Below are 18,971 nucleotides of genomic sequence, written 5' to 3'. Positions count from 1 at the left end.
CAGATGCCTTAGATATGCGTGTCGGTGGACTGCCTTTCTCTTTGTTTGTGTTGCCCCAAGTGCAACATGGAGCAGCGTGTCTGGTTATCTGATGCTTCCAATTACTCAGAGCTGTGACATGGTTCACTAATATGGGTTTGATGGTTGTTGTCCCGAACTGCGTGCTTAGATCAGCCTGGAGCTCTGTGATTGGTGTTTTTCCACAGAGCATAGATGTCTGTGTTGTCTATCGAGAGGAATACTGATGGATACTGGTCACAATAGATGCTGAAGAATCATGTGCCTAAATCCTTCACTTGTTTTCCCTGCTTTATGAGTTTATTTCGTCATAGATTGTGTTACCACACGGTGTCTGTTGGCTTAGTTGTATAGGGGGCTCTTATGTAAAACTGGTGGACAGGACAGGCTGTCTTGACTTGAGATGCAAAATGGGAGTTTCTTTTTAAAATGTTGGATCTCCCAGTAGCTCTTATGTACAGTAGTATGCTTTTTCTGAGGTAACCACACAAGTATCTAATTGTTAATTCCGAGTCAGGCGACCTGATACGCCCTGTATTCTGCATTCTGTATTCACTGTCTACAACACAGTATATTTTTAATGTTGTTTATTGATTATGCTCAAAGCATTTATCGAGGACTACTATCCCACAGACATCAACAATTACGTATTGATTCACATTCTCCTCTTCAATTCACTTGCAGAGAGGCAAAGTATCTGTTTGGTTTGGGTTGAACAACGAAGAGCTATTCACAGAAATATTCGAACAAAGAAATATTCAAACAAAGAAATATTCCCTTGCACTGTAGCCCCACCTTGCAACCCTAAACAGTGCTTACTGCCCCCACCCCCCACACACACCCACACACATACACACACACACACACACACACACACACACACACTCACACACACACACACACACACACACACACACACACACACACTCACACACACACACACACAAAAAGACACATACACACACACACACAAAAAGACATACACACACACATACACACACACACACACACACACACACATACACACACACACACACACACACACACACACACACACACACACACACACGTACACAATTATCCCATCCCCACCCAATCCCATCACACACATTCTTTTGTCCCCATGCTTGGTTCTTCAGTAAGGTCACAGACTTCCCAATCAATTAGAGGTATTAAAGTGTGAGGCGTCCATCCCAGCTGGTACATGGGGACATGCGCTTGTTTGGGAGTGCTAATGAGAGCCGGGCTACTGACAGATTGAGACCTCTCCTCACAGCCAATTATCTGCAGGATGGGGTGTAGAGTGCGATGATTAGTTAATAGACTGCAATCGCGGGACATACCCGCGCCGTTCGCTGGATGACAGGGGCTAAGCGGGTGCAAAAGTGTAGCTGAGCTAGGGATCAAAACAAAACATTTTGGCATTGTTTGGCATTGTGGGTAATATTGTTGTGTGTTGACTGACATCCTACGTTAATTAGTCAGCTCAGTGAGATTACCTTTGTTTACGCAATTGCGCAAAATACAGTAGGCCTACAATTAATTGGTTGAAGGCAATAATAACAAAAAGAGTAAGCAAAACAACTTGTGCGTGGGAGGGGGTGATGTGGATATGAGCTGAATAATTGAATTGAATGTTTTGTCCAACCTATTATTCAACAGGATTTTGTGTATCAGTATTTTTACAGGAGCATACAATGCCAAGGACATGCATTAGTTAGATGCATGGGTGGTGTTTGAAATATGCAGATGTATCTTTCTGTGGCATTCAGTCCGCTATATTCATCGCTATATTCTCCATGTTTTTTTTTTTACCCTGATTTTCCTATTATGCATTTCAGCATACTAATGTCTGCATTTAAATGCATAGCCCGTACAATTGTTGGTTTGTAGACAATACGTACATGCGCTCATCCTCATGGCTGATAAAGAAATGCATTAAAGAAACATGTAAATGTAATCACAGCTTAAATATGAAATTAAGTAGGGGGATTGTGTTGGTGGCATCACCTCAAAGACATCTGTTAACAGTTTTAATTAGAGAAAGCTCTGCATTTAGGCCCCAGCTATGCAGGGAACAGGGAGGGGCTGCAGACAAATTGTTATTCAGGAGATAGGGATGAATCTCAGGCATGCGGTCTGAAAATAGATTTTCAGTTGGAAAGAGGTGCCTTGGGATATGCCTGCACAATAAACACGGATCGTATGTGCTTTGGCCTCCAAGGCCCCCCAGTAAATTTACACAGCCACTGAGGGAGATGATAAGGAGGGCGCTCTGACTGGATTGGACTGCTCTCTCTCTCTCTTTCTCTCTCTTCTTTGGAACGAATGAGCACACAACTAACATGATTCACATTATCTGACATTACAGTGCAGTTTCCTTTCTAGACCTCGAAGAAATTGACAAATGGTTGTGGACCCAAACAACCAGCAGAACCTTCTATCTGACACTATAGGAGAGGGAGATAATAAAGTAATATTTGTGTCGTTTTGTGTCACAGGCCCTGAAAGACCCTAATGGAGGCCACAGGGCTAGAACATGTTGATTGCTGTTGCTAACCCTAACCCTTTTTTAGTTTTTAACCCTAACCCTTTTGTTTACCATTGGATAATACCCATCTTCATTCATTCATTCATCTTTTAAAAGAATCCTGGTGTGTCTTAGAGTAGAGTGCCTCTCTACTGTGACACCATCAAATCCTGTCATTATCCTTTTTCATGAGACAGACAAACACCTGAAAGAGCCTGTCTTACTGTAGCCTCCAGACATGACGTCACAACCCCCCCCCCCCCCCATTCGCCCCTCCCCGTTTTAAAGTAGACTCCACATTTACAACTTAAAATTCCCACTACACTACAGCTCCCTCCTCCCTCTCCCTCTTCCCTCTGCGTGTCCTTGCCCCGTTGTTGGCCACGAGTCGTATGCTGAACAAGGTAAATGTCACAGGCAGCCGTTGGCCAGGCAAAATTTACGAGGCGGAGGTAATCATTACGGCACTAGGATTTACATCTCCCCAGACACCCATCTCCCCATCCCAGCCCCGGCCCAGGCCCATCCTCTATCTGCTCTCAGCACTGCAGCAGCAGATAGCTAATAAACCCAGCTTCCAGCTTCCCTCATCACAGACAAGGCATTAAACACTCCATCGCATCATCACGCTAATCTTTTTGTCTTAATTCAGCAGAAGTGCTGACTGAAGCTATATGGGGCTTGTCTGCCCCTGCCTGTCTGCCTGCCTGCATGCCTGTCTGTCTGTCTGTCTGTCTGTCTGTTTGTTTGTCTGTCTGTCTGTCTGTCTGTCTGTCTGTCTGTTTGTCTGTCTGTTTGTCTGTCTGTCTGTTTGTCTGCCTGCCTGCCTGCCTGCCTGCATGTCTGTCTGTCTGCCTGTCTGTTTGTCTGCCTGCCTGCCTGCCTGCCTGTCTGTTTGTCTGTCTGTCTGCCTGTCTGTCTGTCTGTCTGTCTGTCTGCCTGCCTGCATGCCTGTCTGTCTGTCTGTCTGCCTGCCTGCATGCCTGTCTGTCTGTCTGTCTGTCTGTCTGTCTGTTTGTTTGTCTGTCTGTCTGCCTGCCTGCCTGTCTCTCTGTCTCCCTGTCTGCCTGCCTGCCTGTCTGTCTGTCTGCCTGCCTGTCTGCCTGCCTGTCTGCCTGCCTGTCTGTCTGCCTGCCTGTCTGTCTGCCTGTCTGTCTGTCTGCCTGCCTGCCTGTCTGTCTGTCTGTCTGCCTGTCTGTCTGTCTGCCTGCCTGCCTGTCTGTCTGTCTGCCTGCCTGCCTGTCTGTCTGTCTGCCTGCCTGCCTGTCTGTCTGTCTGCCTGCCTGCCTGCCTGCCTGTCTACCTGTCTGCCTGTCTGCCTGCCTGCCTGTCTGCCTGCCTGCCTGTCTGCCTGCCTGTCTGCCTGCCTGTCTACCTGCCTGCCTGTCTGCCTGCCTGTCTACCTGCCTGCCTGCCTTCCTACCTGCCTGCCTGTCTACCTGCCTGCCTGCCTGCCTGCCTGCCTGCCTGCCTGCCTGCCTGGCTGCCCGCCTGTTTGTTTTAGTTTTCTTCTGGCTTGTCTGGCCTGGCTGCCTCTCCCCTCTTGGCCGTGTGTGTGTGAGGCTGTGTTCAAGCCTGGTTACGCCAGTGTCTTGTAAAGGTTATGCAGCGCCGATTATGACTCTAATGCAGCACGCCGGGCACAGGAGTAATGTCCATTTATTTAAGGTGTCCGTTCAGAGCTGGGGGGGCTGCAGAGTATTCCCTTTCCCCCCCATACTCTCTAAGCAAGTTAGCTCTCTCGTCGCCTTTGCCTCTTTTTGAAGAGGTAGAGGAGAAAAAGTGGAAAACAGCTGCTCAACTTGCATCTTGTTGGTTTAATTTGATTTAGAGGCGCTTTTAGTTCATTTGCATGCAGACGTCCTCTAAATCAAGTGGATGAATTAAGTACTAGAACCAGCAGTCTCAATTATATGTTTCTTTCCGGAGCCCTGCAATCTCTACAGTGCTCTAACAAAATATTCCCTGAATATCTGCACTGTAAACAATGTTATTTTATATGGGTCCCGATTTTGTACTCAGTAAAAGGATGAAATATGGTTATATGGAGTATTTTGGCTTTTCATTTTCTCACAGCACCAACAACCACTGCATATTTGCATTGGTTGTTAGTGTGAAAGTACATCACCAAACTGTCATAAAACCTTCTAGTATTTCTGGATCATATTGAGTGTCATATGTTCAGTCTGGTTGACAGCTTGGAACGTGTGAATCGGGCCATACTCACAGCTTTCAGTCAAGATTTTAGAAAATCTGCGTTGATCATCTGCTAAGCAACACAGCGTATGGCTCTGAGATTTTGACGGTGTAAACATATTTTGTTTCTGGATGATGGATACTGCTTACAGTTGTAGGACCAGTGTGAGATTGCTCTGGTGCCAAATGTGACAGGCCCCAGTCCCAGCAGAGCAAGACAATTCACTAGACCCCAATATCCCTCAGCCTCACACTGCCAACCTGACACATCTCATAACCTCACTGTCAGTACAGGTCACACACACACACACACACACACACACACACACACACACACACGCACACACACACACACACACACACACACACACACACACACACACACACACACATCATACACACACACACACACACACACACACACTCAAACGCATGCACACATGCGCATGCACAGACACGCATATACACACACACACACACACACACTCACACACACACACACACCCACACACACACACACACACACACACACACACCCCCCCACACACACACACCCTTCCCCAGAACAGCACAAAAGCATTCCCTTATCTACCAACACCAGTGGCTCAAAAACCGCTGATCCCGAATGCCCAGGTCGATGCATTACAGAGAGATGAAACTGATCAAATATTGCTGTCTGGAAAGCTCATTGTCTGAAATCTACTTGCTCTTCAGTCTTCTCCACAGTAATTTGAATTAATTTCCAGACATCTTTTTTGCTATCTTGGATCTAAATGTCACGGACCATTAGTAATCACTCAAGGAATGATCGCGGAATTAGTTGCGAGCATGACATCGCTCTGTTCATCGCTCTGCTCTGCCTCAAGAAGTAAAAACCAGACGCTGTGTGTGCTAATTTCCGTGGTTACAGCATTGTGATGCAGTGGTTACAGTGTGGTTCATCTCAAGGCTTAATTTTTTCATCATGTGTGCGATTTCACGGGCGAAGATTGGAGAAGGCCGGGCCTCATGCTGGGGGCTTGCTATGATTGGAGATTTGGGGTGATAGATTAGAACTGGGATTGTTGAGATTAATCAAAACAACAGGACTCCCACAGCAGATGCCCCCTAGGTCTTTGCTCCAGGACTTCAGCAGCTGCTCTTCATCACAATTCAAATGAATAATAATAATAAAAAAATAGAATGTGTCACGATCTCACACTGGAGGAGGAAATCTTGGTTGAGCAGTGAGGATATTGCACTTGACGGAAGAGGCCCATCAAGGCCTGATCGAGGTTGAACTCGAGGCCGACGTATGCTTCTTAAGTTATGATGAACTCCCATTCCTAAGCAATCACTCAATCCCTTTAACTTTGATCCAGTGTTGAAAGACTCTCTTATCGAATCAGTACATTTACCTTCCGTCGTTGGTGGGTGCCTATTCCTCTTAATGTTATCGCAGTTACAATATTCCACTGTGGCGACAAGTCCGTGGATGGAGCTCGCTTCTCTTTTGATTGATTGTTCCCTGTTTTCCTTTGATGTAGCGATAGTGTGGGCCCTTCCCCGGGGGGAACCTGGTTTTATGGAATGCCCGAGTATGAGAGGCAGTATGAGAGGCGGGAGCGAGGCTATGCGGTGCATGGCGCGACTGTATCGATTTCCCTCTGCCGACTCCATTAGGCTGAATGGGACTAGAGGAGAGTCGCTGATTGAGTCCTATTCCGTCCACCACACTTCTCTCATCAGGAGTCTCTGATGCCGCTGCCGAAGCAGAGGCGGCCTGTTCGGGAGGGTGCATCGTCAAAGAGACAGTAGAAGTTTACTGTGTAGAAACGGTATCAGTGCATCAGTATCGGTGTCGTGGAGAGGAGGGAGTCGTAGTCGTGTTTTACTCTATCTGCAAGGTTGTGACCCTTTCATTTTTGCCGAATACACCGTTGGACGGTTCTCTATCATCTCCCGCTGTCTGCTCTCCGTACCGTCCACCCCCCTAATCAACACAACCAGATCCCAAGAATTGTGGTTGTCGTCGTCCATATGCAACACAGCAGAGCGTCTGTGCACTCTGTCCCTTTTGTGGTGTTGTTGTTGTTGTGGAACAGAGTGGTTTGTGGGATTGAACTAGGCAACCCTTTGATGTTAATGTAGGACCTAGGGTTTCAATGGGATGTTTTTAAAGAGGATTCTGTGACATAAAGGCTAGAGTGTATGCACTGCTGGGGCGCGAACCCTTGCATGCAGTCATGCCAATGCAAGGTGTTTTCACTATAGCTGCTTTGCACACATCACATCACCTGGGAGATAACAGCACCTCGCCCAGACTGACAGACACGCTCACAGTACTCACATACTGTAGTACTCTGACCTCAAGTATAACAGAGGGATCAGCAAAAGGTCATGACTTGATCAATTCAAGATGGCCGCAAAATCCAGAAGAGAGATTGACAGTTCGAGAGAAGAGAAAGAGAGTGAGAAAGAGAGATAGAGGCAGGCAGACAGATGAACCAACACCGATAGACACAGAGAGAGAGAGAGAGAGAGAGAGAGAGAGAGAGAGAGAGAGAGAGAGAGAGAGAGAGAGAGAGAGAGAGAGAGAGAGAGAGAGAAAGTGAGGCAGAAAGAGGGAAGCCTGAAGCCTTTACTCCTGAAGTTATCTCATGGATTAGAGGAGTGGAGATATTCACTTGGTTCAAATCCCAGTGGATTTAGAGTCTCTGAATCCTCCTTTAGTACCACTGATGAACAAGAGTCTGGACGGAAAAAATAGGCTTTTCAGAACTCTCAGTGTCCCTCATGCACTAACCTTTTCCACCATAAGTTCTTATCCATTGGCACTGTAATTACATTAACATTTACATTTTTGGCATTTAGCAGACACCATCCAAAGTGACTTACAACAAGTACGTTTGTCTAAAGTGGGTGAATTATCTATTCTATACCATCAGCCATCATTAGAAAATAAAATCTACTACTATGAAGAAAGGATTCTTTGAAAAAGGAAAGAAAATAATTAACAGTAGAAGAACGGAAGTTCAGATCACTTCAAATGGAGAGGCTTCCTACCAAGGAAGGAGCCAAAACTCCTGCTTAATGGGACCTCTCATCAAAACAATAAGATCTTAATAAGACCCAACGCAATTGTGCAATACATTTGTCAATAAGCCAGTAGTTATGGCTACTATAACAGGTATCAAAACTCTGTGTTGGAAAACCTTGGTAGTGTATAGGTGAAGTTATGGGTCGTGGTGCTGATTTTTAAAACATTGTTTTTGGTCATTAATGGAATTAGTTTCAGCCTATAATGACGTTGCCTGCTACTTGTTTGATAATGACCTGACTTGCCTATTGCAGGGAAAACAGACTGTTTTGAATTGCAAATGAAGAAGAAGAGGTCAGTCTGGGCAGGGATGATAAAATACAGTTTGATGGATCATGGCCTTTTGCCATGTGGAATGCACAGGAGTAAAGGAGCGATGTTTACTCATTAACTCATAATGTCTCAAACATTAACTCTCACGTCTAGATTTTCACTCGAAGAACGAAATAATTGTTCCCTGCTGAGCTTTGTAAATGAAAAGGCACACGGCACCAGGTTCGGTCTCCAAGCTTGTTTATTTGCAATAATTTGTATTTTATTCGCAAGGCTTATTCTTTCCCCTCCCCGTCACATGAATAAGAAAAGCAAAATTATTTTTAATTGAGTGAAAATTATATTTATAAAGCAATTCATGCTAGATCTCAAGGGGCTTTATATAGAGTGGTGATAAGTCACCCCATCCGCCACTAATAATGTAACACCCACCTGGGTGATGCATGGCAGCCATGTTGCTTGAAGTATTTTTTGTACATAATGTCTGTGTTCTTCCCTTTGTACTGGAATAGAGAAAGTCAATGCCACTGCCTCACTGCTAGCTCTTTTGAAAAGAGACATATAGCTAAACCAGGCCTTGATTTTAACACACCAACTATATAAGACACACTCAAAGCAAACTCAGTGAGAAGCTATTTACATATATAGCGCCTTCCTACCTTACACAGATGCTAAAAGTGCTTTACATGTTTTTCACCCACTCATCCCCTGTGGCTTGACGCTACAGCTTGGTGCGTGTGTTGGTCCATGTGTTTGTGTGCATGCACGCTCAGGTGTGTGTGTGTGTGTGTGTGTGTGTGTGTGTGTGCGTGTGTGTGTGTGTGTGTGTGTGTGTGTGTGTGTGCGCGCGTGCGTGTGTGTGCACATATTTCATGTGCCTTTAAAGGCAGAGCAAGAGGACAAATTGATCATGGATGAACATGAATCAATCTCTGGACTAGCTCTTCTTGATGTTAAAAGAGGTGGACAGTGGACACACTTTCTCTTTCTTTAAAGGTGTGCCCTCTGCCTTCCACCGCTTGTGTAAACACAGTCGATTACTAATTTGTTCATGTACATTCAGATGTGCTTATTCACCATAGTGTTATGGCCTACAGTAAGAACAGAGGACGAGAGAGAGGAATAATAATTAACCCTCAAGGATCAAGCCTTTTTTCTTCTTCTGTTTTACCATGTAAACAATCACATGGTATGTCTCCCCACTGTCTTGTACTTTTTCACCGCAGCTTGTTTACTTCTACCACCCTGCTCTGTTCCGTCCCGTCCTCAGGTCCCTTGCGGTTGGTGGTCCCCACAGAGTCTGTGTCATCCTACCTGGGTGACACAGCCCTGCTGCGTTGCGAGGTGACTGGCGAGCCCATGCCCGTGGTGCGCTGGCAGAAGAACAGAGAGGACATGCCGCTCACCTTTACGCCCGAGAGCCGCGTGGTAGTCCTGCCCTCGGGCTCCCTGCAGGTCAGCAAGGTACAGCCGCCAGACTCGGCCACCTACCGCTGTCTGGCTGACAACCCAGGGAGTGCCCGCACAGGCACCGACGCAGACCTACGCGTGCTGCCAGGTACGATATCTCTCGGGAGAGGGCGGGGGGAGGGACACGACTGGACATGAATTCAGAACTAGGTTGAAATCGTATTTGTTTTTCTTTCAGTTGCTTTTCACCAAGGTGTTGAGACCTTTTCGGTGAAAAAGCACTTGAAAAAGAAATGACTTTTGAAGTGTTAGATGGGGCTTGATTCAGCTTGGGTTCATCGCGTTCCTCGGGGTCGGGCAGAGTGTGCCATTTGGGACCGATCCGATCCGTGGGTTCCATTACCTAGAGAAAGGTACTTCAAGGACGCCGTAAGCAATTGAAAGAAAAGTTACTATTCCGACCCAGGTCTTTATGGTATTATGGTACTAACTAGTACTAGTAATAACTAACTAGTATTTCTATACTATATTTACTGTCCATACTATATGAATCCATGCAATATCTTATTAATACACATTGCTTTTAATTACTTAATGAATAAGGCACAGGCTGACGTCATATCAAACATCTTTAATCTAAAGTACCATTGGTCCTAGAACCCAGATTACTTGGGGTCTACCTCATGACTACATACTGTAGATTATCAGCACTTTGTATATCCCTTTGTATATCCCTATTGTATATCCCTATCCCTATTGCATGGAATTGCTGTACAATTCTTACTATAGCTAAGCCTCTTTTGACTCTATTTCAGTACAGTTTGTTTCTCCTCATCTATATTCTGTATATGGGTGTTGTCTTATCCGGTGCTGCAGGCCTGTCTCCCTGACCTGAGCACAGATCACTGTACACTTGGAAGAGCAGAGAATGGATGGGATCATGTATTTATAACCTACCAGACCTGACCTTTTGGAGGGAGTGAGACCCAACGTCTTAAAGGTTGAATAAGTAGCAGCCAGGGAGATGCGCTGGGAACAAGCGAAAGCAGACAGAAACCCTGCCTCTTTGCTCTGGCTCTCACCAAGTGTGCCCTCCTTCGTTGTGCCCTTTTTAGAGGAAAAGTCTCCTTTCAAGTCTTTGAATTCCCTGGTAGATAGCAGCACATCCACTTTGCCTTCCGAACTGCTTACAGTAGAGGGTTCAATGTGAATGTCGTCATAATGGCTGTTGTTGACCTTGGAGGCCATCTGCTGTATAGATGTACTTGATTTAACCAACAGGTGGGCTCCAGCTCAGAGACTCAAGGTTTATGTTATTGTGCTTGTCAGAGATGTATTGGAAGGGAAAACAGGTGGGTGAAAGCTGGATAAAGGCGAGCGTTAGGCCTGACTCAAACTATTTATTATAGTAAAGACTCACTGGGGTTTTATTTCGATTTGAACCAAAAACAGGTGTAGCAAGCTACAGTCCATTTTGACAACAGGCTGTGGAGCCCTATTCCAATACCAACTCCAGAATTATATCCAGTTGAGTTGACTTCTGTAGCGGTTTAATCCATTCAGCGTTTTGCTGACATCAAAGATCAACTGATATTTGTAAGATCAAAGATGCTCAAAACAGATACAGATGTAACCATTCGTCTGTGTTCTCTTAACAATGCGTTTTATCTCAGTAATGTAAATGGACTGCACTTATATAGCGCCTTATTCCAAAGCTCTTTACAACAGCCTCTCATTCACCCATTCACACACCAATAGCGGCAAGCTACCATGCAAGGCGCCGGCCCGCTCGTTGGGAGCAATTTGAGGTTCAGTGTCTTGCCCAAGGACACCACAACACAACAAGCCGTGGATCAAACCGCCGAATTACTGATCTTGCGATCATTAGATGCTGGCTCTACCTCCTGAACCACAGCCTCCCCACGCCTCCCCCCGCCTCCCCCCCATGGGCCCCCCATAATGTGGGATATGGAATGCACAAGTCAGTCTCTCATTGTGAATGCAATCTCTCCGTCCCGTGCCTAACGTGCTGACAGATGCCTTGTGCTTCCCCTAGGTTCCCCTGATTTTCAACAGGTACTCAGTCATACATTAACTGGGGCACGATCCCCTCTGCTTTCATCCACCCCTCGCCTCTCACAGTCCTGAATAGCTATTTGATCCTAATTCTTTGCCTTTTGATGTCACGGCGTTGTTCTTTCTCAACCGTGAACCAAGCCAGAGTCATGGTCACACTGTGTCAATGACAATTAGTCACATACTAATAGGAATAATTCATTTTATTTATAAAGCGCTTTTCAGGGACTCAAAGACGTTGACAATGACGATGTGTGTGCTTTTGTGGGTCTGTTTTCAGATATGGAAGGGTTTAGGTTAGATTTGAGGTTATAGCTTTAGTTTTCTTTTTATTCACTGTGAAATGTCATTTTATTCACAATACCTTTGTTCCTGCTTCTGCTCCGCCTCTTCACTATAGTTAACTGTGGTCAGGGCACATTGTTGAAGGGAATCACAGCGTTTCTGTAAACAATGCAGTGAAATTGAGTTCATGTTATTTGTGTGTGACTCCTCCAGCAACTGGGAGTTCTTTCTCTGAGTTTCATTCTGTGTTCTGCTGTACCTTCTGCCTTAGTTGACTCATTAGCTCCCTATAGTTCTCCACACATTTAACTAGGTGTAGTGACCCCCAGCTTGATGTCTACATGCCTTAGGAAGCAAACAGGAGGTTGCGGGGGGGGGTCAGCTCATTTCATTTCTATCTCAGGGCCAATTGCTCTGGAGTTGTGAACCCTTAGTCTGCCTGACTGACTGGCTGGCCTGTCAGATAAATCACTGGTTAGCAACATGGCCCCTGCGCTTTCTGTTCCTGGGGAAATACAATCAGAAATAGAAGCGGATCTAGATTGCAGGTGTTTGAGTGAGAGCACTCATGTCGGAACCCCAGTGGGGGTTTCAGGTTGAATTGTCTGTAGCAGCAGTGACAGGTCGAGAACAACAGTGGCTGAGAGCCTGAGAGACTACGGTAGAAATGCAGCCAGAGCAAAGCATTGTGGGTAACTTCATTCCAAACAAGGTTGGAGGGTGTTTTGTATTATTTATTAGGATCTATTTTAAAATCATCATCAGGCAAATATTCAAAGACAAAATGAGAGATATTTGTATAACAATCAAAGCGAGCTAAAGACAAAATGAAAATACATCATTCTGAAAAACAACGTCATTGTGAACTATTGTTTGCATCTTAAGTAGCATTTTGGTGTTTGTCCCATAGGCATTGTTTTACTCAAGTTCACAGTGAGTATAAAAGAACATAACATGCAGTAATGAGGCAAAGATTACTTTGATGAAACTTTATTTAGATTTTTCAATTTCTAAGCCCTTTTCCCCGTTCCCACCCCCCATCCCTTTCAAGGTAAGCATACATGTACAGTATATAAGTTCGGAAACGTTATTTTGGTCGATTATTCCTCCCCGTAATACCAATTGGTATTGTATTTTATATCGTTGGAAAGCCTGATTATTCACCTTTACAACGAGGTACAACTTGTAAGTAAGTAAGGATCATGCATTCGTGGAATGAGCAACACAGCTAAACGTGTGGGTAGCAGCCCAAAATCCCCTGCAATATTCTTCTGTTCTTCTGTTCTTCAAAACTCTCGTTTTGAGTTTCTTGGTGGATTGGATGATTGCACTCTCCCACAGTAATAAGGAAAAAACAACACATATTGGCCATTAGTAGCGTGTGGAAGATCCATACGCAGCCACAACAGCTTGGCACCTCCTCCTCATGCTGTCACCAGCCTGGTCACACACTACTGTGGGATGGCATCCCATTCCTCAACCAGGATTTGCCGCAAGTCAGCCAACATGGTTGCGTTGGTCACTCTGGCACGTACAGCACGCCCAAGCTGATCCCACAAGTGTTCAATTTGGTTGAGGTCTGGACTCACGGCAGGCCATTCCATCCTCTCCACTCCCAAATTCTGGAGGTACTCTGTGATGATCCTGGCTCTGTGGGGGCGAGCGTTGTCATCCTGGAGGATGGAGTTAGGTCTCAGATTCTGGAGATATGGGATTACACACCTCTGACTGACATACACCTGCCAGCACTTGAAGCTCAAAACGAGAGTGAATACCAACAGAAGAATATTGCAGGGGATTTTGGCAAATTCTTTTGGGTCCTCTACCCACACGGTTAGCTGTGTTGCTCATTCCACGAATGCATGATCCTTACAGGTTGTACCTCGTTGTAAAGGTGACTAATCAGGCTTTCCAACAATATAAAATACAATACCAATTGGTAATATTAAAAGGAAGGAATAATCGACCGAAATAACGATTACAAACTTTTTGGGGGGAGTTTACATGCATATACAGTGGGGGAAATAAGTATTGAACCCCACTGTACATGCACATACATTTAGTAAACAATAGACCAAAACAGTGATTTAAATGGACTCTACATGCTTAAAAAAAAACAGACATAAAGAGAGGAGGAAACAAAAGTTTGGTTTGCTATTGCAAGACCAGGTGTCAAGAATCCAGATTAATTCCCTTTTTTCCGATTTCAGTGTATGACTCATCATTTGAAAGCATACAATCTGTCCCTGAATATATCAAAAACTGAAAAACGACTTCTGGTTGCACCTTTCACCAGCAGCTGTCACAAATGTTTTGGCTTCATATAAAAATGTCGCTGCTGCATTTCGTTGTTGTTGTTGTTGTTGTTGTTGTTGTTGTTGTTGTTGTTGCTTTTGTTCCAGCATAATATTTACTCCTTCAGACACACACAAAGGCCACTTGCTTTAACACCTCACACAGTTGCTGCTGCTTTAAACCAGTGGCACCACAATGAAACGGCAGAAGAAAGCAAACATGGCATCACTCAGCTACAAGGTCACTGGGAACAGTCTTCCATGTTTCAACCTCCTGTGGTCCTTCTGTCTGAGCAGAGCCCGGGGTGTCCAGAGGCCTGGTCTTCCTCCAGAGGCCCCTGAGAGTGACAGCCCTCCAGGGGAAAGACGCTGTGCTGGAGTGCTCCGCGTCAGGCTTCCCCACCCCCTCCTTCCACTGGATGAGAGGCGATGAGATGATCCAGAGCAGGTGAGCACCCAGTGGTGGATCAGACCACTAGGACAGGGATGCATTGAAGTATGTTTTGTAAGTAGTGTACATCATGAGTATTACAGAATTTCTAAACATCCACCAGCATTATACACTTCTTCTTTCTTTTTTTTTTTACATATATAACTATATTACATATAATAATTGTACTGAAAGTGTACTGTTTAAGGCATGTTTAAAAAAATAAATAATATATATATATATATATAATGTCTCCCCTAGTCCTCTGATTCCTCCTCTTCCCGACAGATCAAAGAAGTACTCCCTGCTCGGGGGCAGCAACCTCCTGATCAGCAGTGTGACGGACGACGACTCTGGCACCTACAGCTGCATGGCGCTCAACAAGAACGAGAACATCACGGCTCCCTGTGAGCTGTCGGTTCTGGGTGAGTCTCAACAGAGAACGCCGGGTGTGTGTGTTGATTACCTTGTAGAGAAAATGACAGCAGGAACCTTTGGAAATCCATGCTCTGAGAGAATAATCAGTAGCCACGCTTTTAATATGATATTCAGAATGCGTCTTCAATATGGATTGAATAGTTCTTGTGTCTTCAGATATCAGTGTCCTAATTTCCAAGTAACATTTCTCATAGATCCGTAGTGTATCGTAAAACAAAAATAGCCTTGAAACTTCTTCGCAAACTTTCTCAGCAGATCAGTTGATCAATTGTAGCTTGTCTGAAGAAGAGTGGAATACTCCTTGGAGAGATGGGGCTCAAGTGGGATTTTCAATACCTCCTTATCAGAATGCAGTCCTGTGCGTCCCTCGATTGAATGTTTCTGAGGGATTCAGAATTTGTATATCGTTTGCAGGCTTTGCTGCTTTATCCCTCTAAGACCATTAACCTCCCGCACAGCAGTCCTGAGAACCTTGAAGTGATTTTTGAAAATGTTTTTGTTATGAATAACAAAACATGGAAGAAATACCACAGCATGATCAATATAAAAACCCATGAATCTGGGTACTTGATAAGTTGGTCCGAAGTCTTCTCGATTGTTACAGGCAAAAGGACACTGTGGTTTCACACAGTCTTTCAGCATTGATTCCAGCCTCCTCCCTAATTGCAAAGTGCACACGACTTGAATCCTGTTTTTCCTTTCAATTAATCACTCCCAATCTCATTAGTCACGCTTTGCAGGGGGGGGGGACGGACGACCACAAAACCCTTTTTATTTTAATTAATCCAATTATGGTGTAACTGGAGGATATTGCACATTTATCACAGCTACTGTTTTCAATACGTCACTCTCAAGCGACAAAAGCAAAGATTCTGTGTCCAGAGGGTGGCTGGTGGCGGCAGAACTCACAGGTCAGGCTCATGGTAATGCATGATGGGATAGAATGAGGACCGGTATCAAACAGGTGTGTGCATTTCATTTTATTCACATCACAATGAGCCCAGCACTTGTTATTGCGGATGCACAGTATACGCACCATGTCACTGAGCTATTTTTATTCATTTATTTATTTATTTATTTACTTATTTACCAGGGACAGTGCACATTAATCAACACATCCGTTTCCACATCAATGTAAATGTGCCAGAGTTAGCTCATGAGCAAATGTTCATCTGTAGTCCCTGAGCAGGCTATTACAACATGAATGGTGTAGTGTCATTAAAAACATCAGCAAGCACAACAAAACGATACAACAGGCAATACACTACATACACTATATACTTCAGGCTATGAAGGAGATACAGTATGTAGCTTTAATGTGTGGTTCGATGTAATTTGTCTAGTGTATTTACCATGAACAAACATTTTTATACAGATTCACTAACATCACTAAATGTCAGCAGTACCCTCATCAGTTTACAATGGAATAAATGGGGGCACACATGCAATCTGCATGCAAGGCTCCAAAAGTGCTGAAATACCTCCTTTGCCTTTTTCCGCAATGTTATATTCCATTTTGTGGGACTCGTGTGATACTTCACCACTTCCACGTTTCCTTTTCCCCTAATCTCCCTATCGCTCAAGTCTGACAAAAATGGAAAATACGAAACGTTGTGGAGAAAGTTCAGATTTGTTCCCTTAGCTCTCTTTGCTCTTCTTATCATCCTGTATGGTGAATGAGGAGCTTTTAGACTCAGCCTCCTCTATCTGTCAGCATGACAACGTGACAAGCCCGTTCCTCGTAAGATTACCCCAAAAAGCAGCTATTTATGACGCCTTACAACCCATGGCGAAACAGCGTCTATCGATCTCCGCTAATCTCACTGTGTGAAAAGCTCCCTCACTATTTACTGAAACAGCAGTAGGTAAGAGAAGCAACTCCTCTCTCTCTCTCTCCGTGCCCCCTCTCTCCCTCTCTTTAACCGTCTTTATGGATCCCAAATCTACCCTGTATGTACTGTCATATATAGTCAAGACTTTTAGTATAAGGGACCACACACACACACACACAAGCACCCATGCACCCATGCACGCACGCACGCACGCACGCACGCACACACACACGCACGCACACACACACACACACACACACACACACACACACACACACACACACACACACACACACAGACTCTTCAGGATTAGGTATGGGGCGGAAGCAAAGGCGTCCCAGTCCCATAGATATGTTTGACACATTTGTTATTGGGTCATGCTATGATACAGATAGGGGGCAAGGCTGGGGGAAGATGGATGCAGGTACAGTAATGGCTTTTTGAATGGAGAGGGAGGAAAGAGAGGACTGTGTGTGTGTGTGTGTGTGTGTGTGTATATGTGCGCGTGTGCATGCACATCTGTGCGTGCCTCCGTGTGTGTGGGTGTGTGTGTGTGTGTGTGTGTGTGTGTGTGTGTGTGTGTGTGTGCGTGCGTACGCATGTGGGTGGATATAATATATATAATAGAATCCCTGACACAGATGGACCTGCAGTGTTGCATCACTACAGTGAAGGATGTACTCTGACAGATGGTGCGCAGAAGAACACTTATGCTCGTGATTTGTGCCATGAATAGAGTTGCGTTTTTCTCACAACACAGAACATAAGTGGCTCACTATACTAGTTCTCTGTCCATGTGTGAAATCATACAGAGTAAGGACCCATAGTATGAGTTATTGGCTCTATGTGGTGTGCTGGATACCCTTTTATTGTTACGTTTTTCATATGGAGACAGGTGCTGCTAGTCATTAAAGGGATTCTTGAACCCTAAATACTGTTTAATGATATTAACTCTGCGATTCAAGCAGCAGGGAGACATGTATGTGGATATAGCGGCACATTAGTGGCATTGAGCCTTGATTTAAAAACCTTGATTGAAAAACACACTCAACATTCCGTAGGGTGTCTTCAGAAAACGCGTTTTGAATCATGAATATTACAGCATACAGTATTTCATTTTCTGATGACTGTCATGTTAGAGGAGTTTTGAGTATTGCAGACATTTTGTCTCCGGCTTTCTAGCTTTTGTTCTTGTGAAGCATCATTATGAGCTGGAGAAAGCGCAGTCACGTCCTCTCCTTCGTGCCATTAATGCACAGTCATAGCTGTCTCTTTTTAAATGTGCTCATCCAGCATCTATTATCAACCTAGTGCAGATGAGGGATTCTCATTACTCTCTTTGGCCCCTATGGAGTCCAACACACACACACACACACACACACACACACACACACACACACACACACACACACACACACACACACACACAGACACACACACAGACACACACCCATCAAGCCAGTTACACTCACCAAGATTGCATGTTTAAAAAAATAGATGAGACTCTTTTAGAGTATGTGCTAGCTTCAGTTACTGATATTGAATGGTCATGTTGGTTTAAATTCCTATCACCTCCTCTTCTCTTGGAGAGCACAAAGGAGACTGGCTAGCTACAGTACATTTCTCGCTTAATTGCTTCATCCATAATGAGTGACTCTAGTCAAGCAGGTAAAAAAAACAAACAGCAGCCTGCTGCTGTTCCTGTCTGTATCCTAAGACATCTCTGTCAGTTGCTTATGGTTTCGTCACCCAACGGTATTTAAAAACACATGCGGAAGACAGATACACAAATGGCAATGTTTACAGGTGGATGACTGGCTAACAGAAACACAGGCAGGAGGGGGGGGAGTGAGAGAGAAAGAGGGGGAGGGATAGAGAGAAACAGAGAGAGGGGGAGAGAGAGGGGGGAGAGAGAGTGAGGGGCGAGAGAGAGAGAGAGAGAGAGAGAGAGAGGCAGAGGGTAGGGAGAAACAGAAGGTGGGGGGAGAGGATTTTTAAAATGGTGACATGGGACTGAGGAGACAGATGTTCCAATAGAGACTGCTGTCTAGTTAAACAAATGTAAATACAATAACGGTTCGGCTACGGTTGACACTGTTGGAGAATAGCC

General features: G+C 44.8%; 1 protein-coding gene across 1 annotated transcript in view; it reads left to right on the top strand.

The window, feature by feature from the left end:
• Positions 1-18,971, top strand: part of dcc (DCC netrin 1 receptor) — a gene marked incomplete at both ends in the record, with an annotated part of 204,317 nt that overhangs the window by 82,781 nt on the left and 102,565 nt on the right. The window contains 3 exons of the mRNA XM_080528242.1: positions 9,367-9,654; positions 14,459-14,609; positions 14,880-15,016. Coding sequence (XP_080384368.1) covers positions 9,367-9,654; positions 14,459-14,609; positions 14,880-15,016 — 576 coding nt within the window. The remainder of the gene's footprint in view (positions 1-9,366; positions 9,655-14,458; positions 14,610-14,879; positions 15,017-18,971) is intronic.

This window comes from Nansenia antarctica (assembly GCF_963989245.1).
Source record: "Nansenia antarctica genome assembly, chromosome: 4".
Taxonomy (NCBI): Eukaryota; Metazoa; Chordata; class Actinopteri; order Argentiniformes; family Microstomatidae; genus Nansenia; species Nansenia antarctica.
Note: the sequence above shows the minus strand (reverse complement) of the source record. Positions and strands in the feature narration are given on the sequence as shown.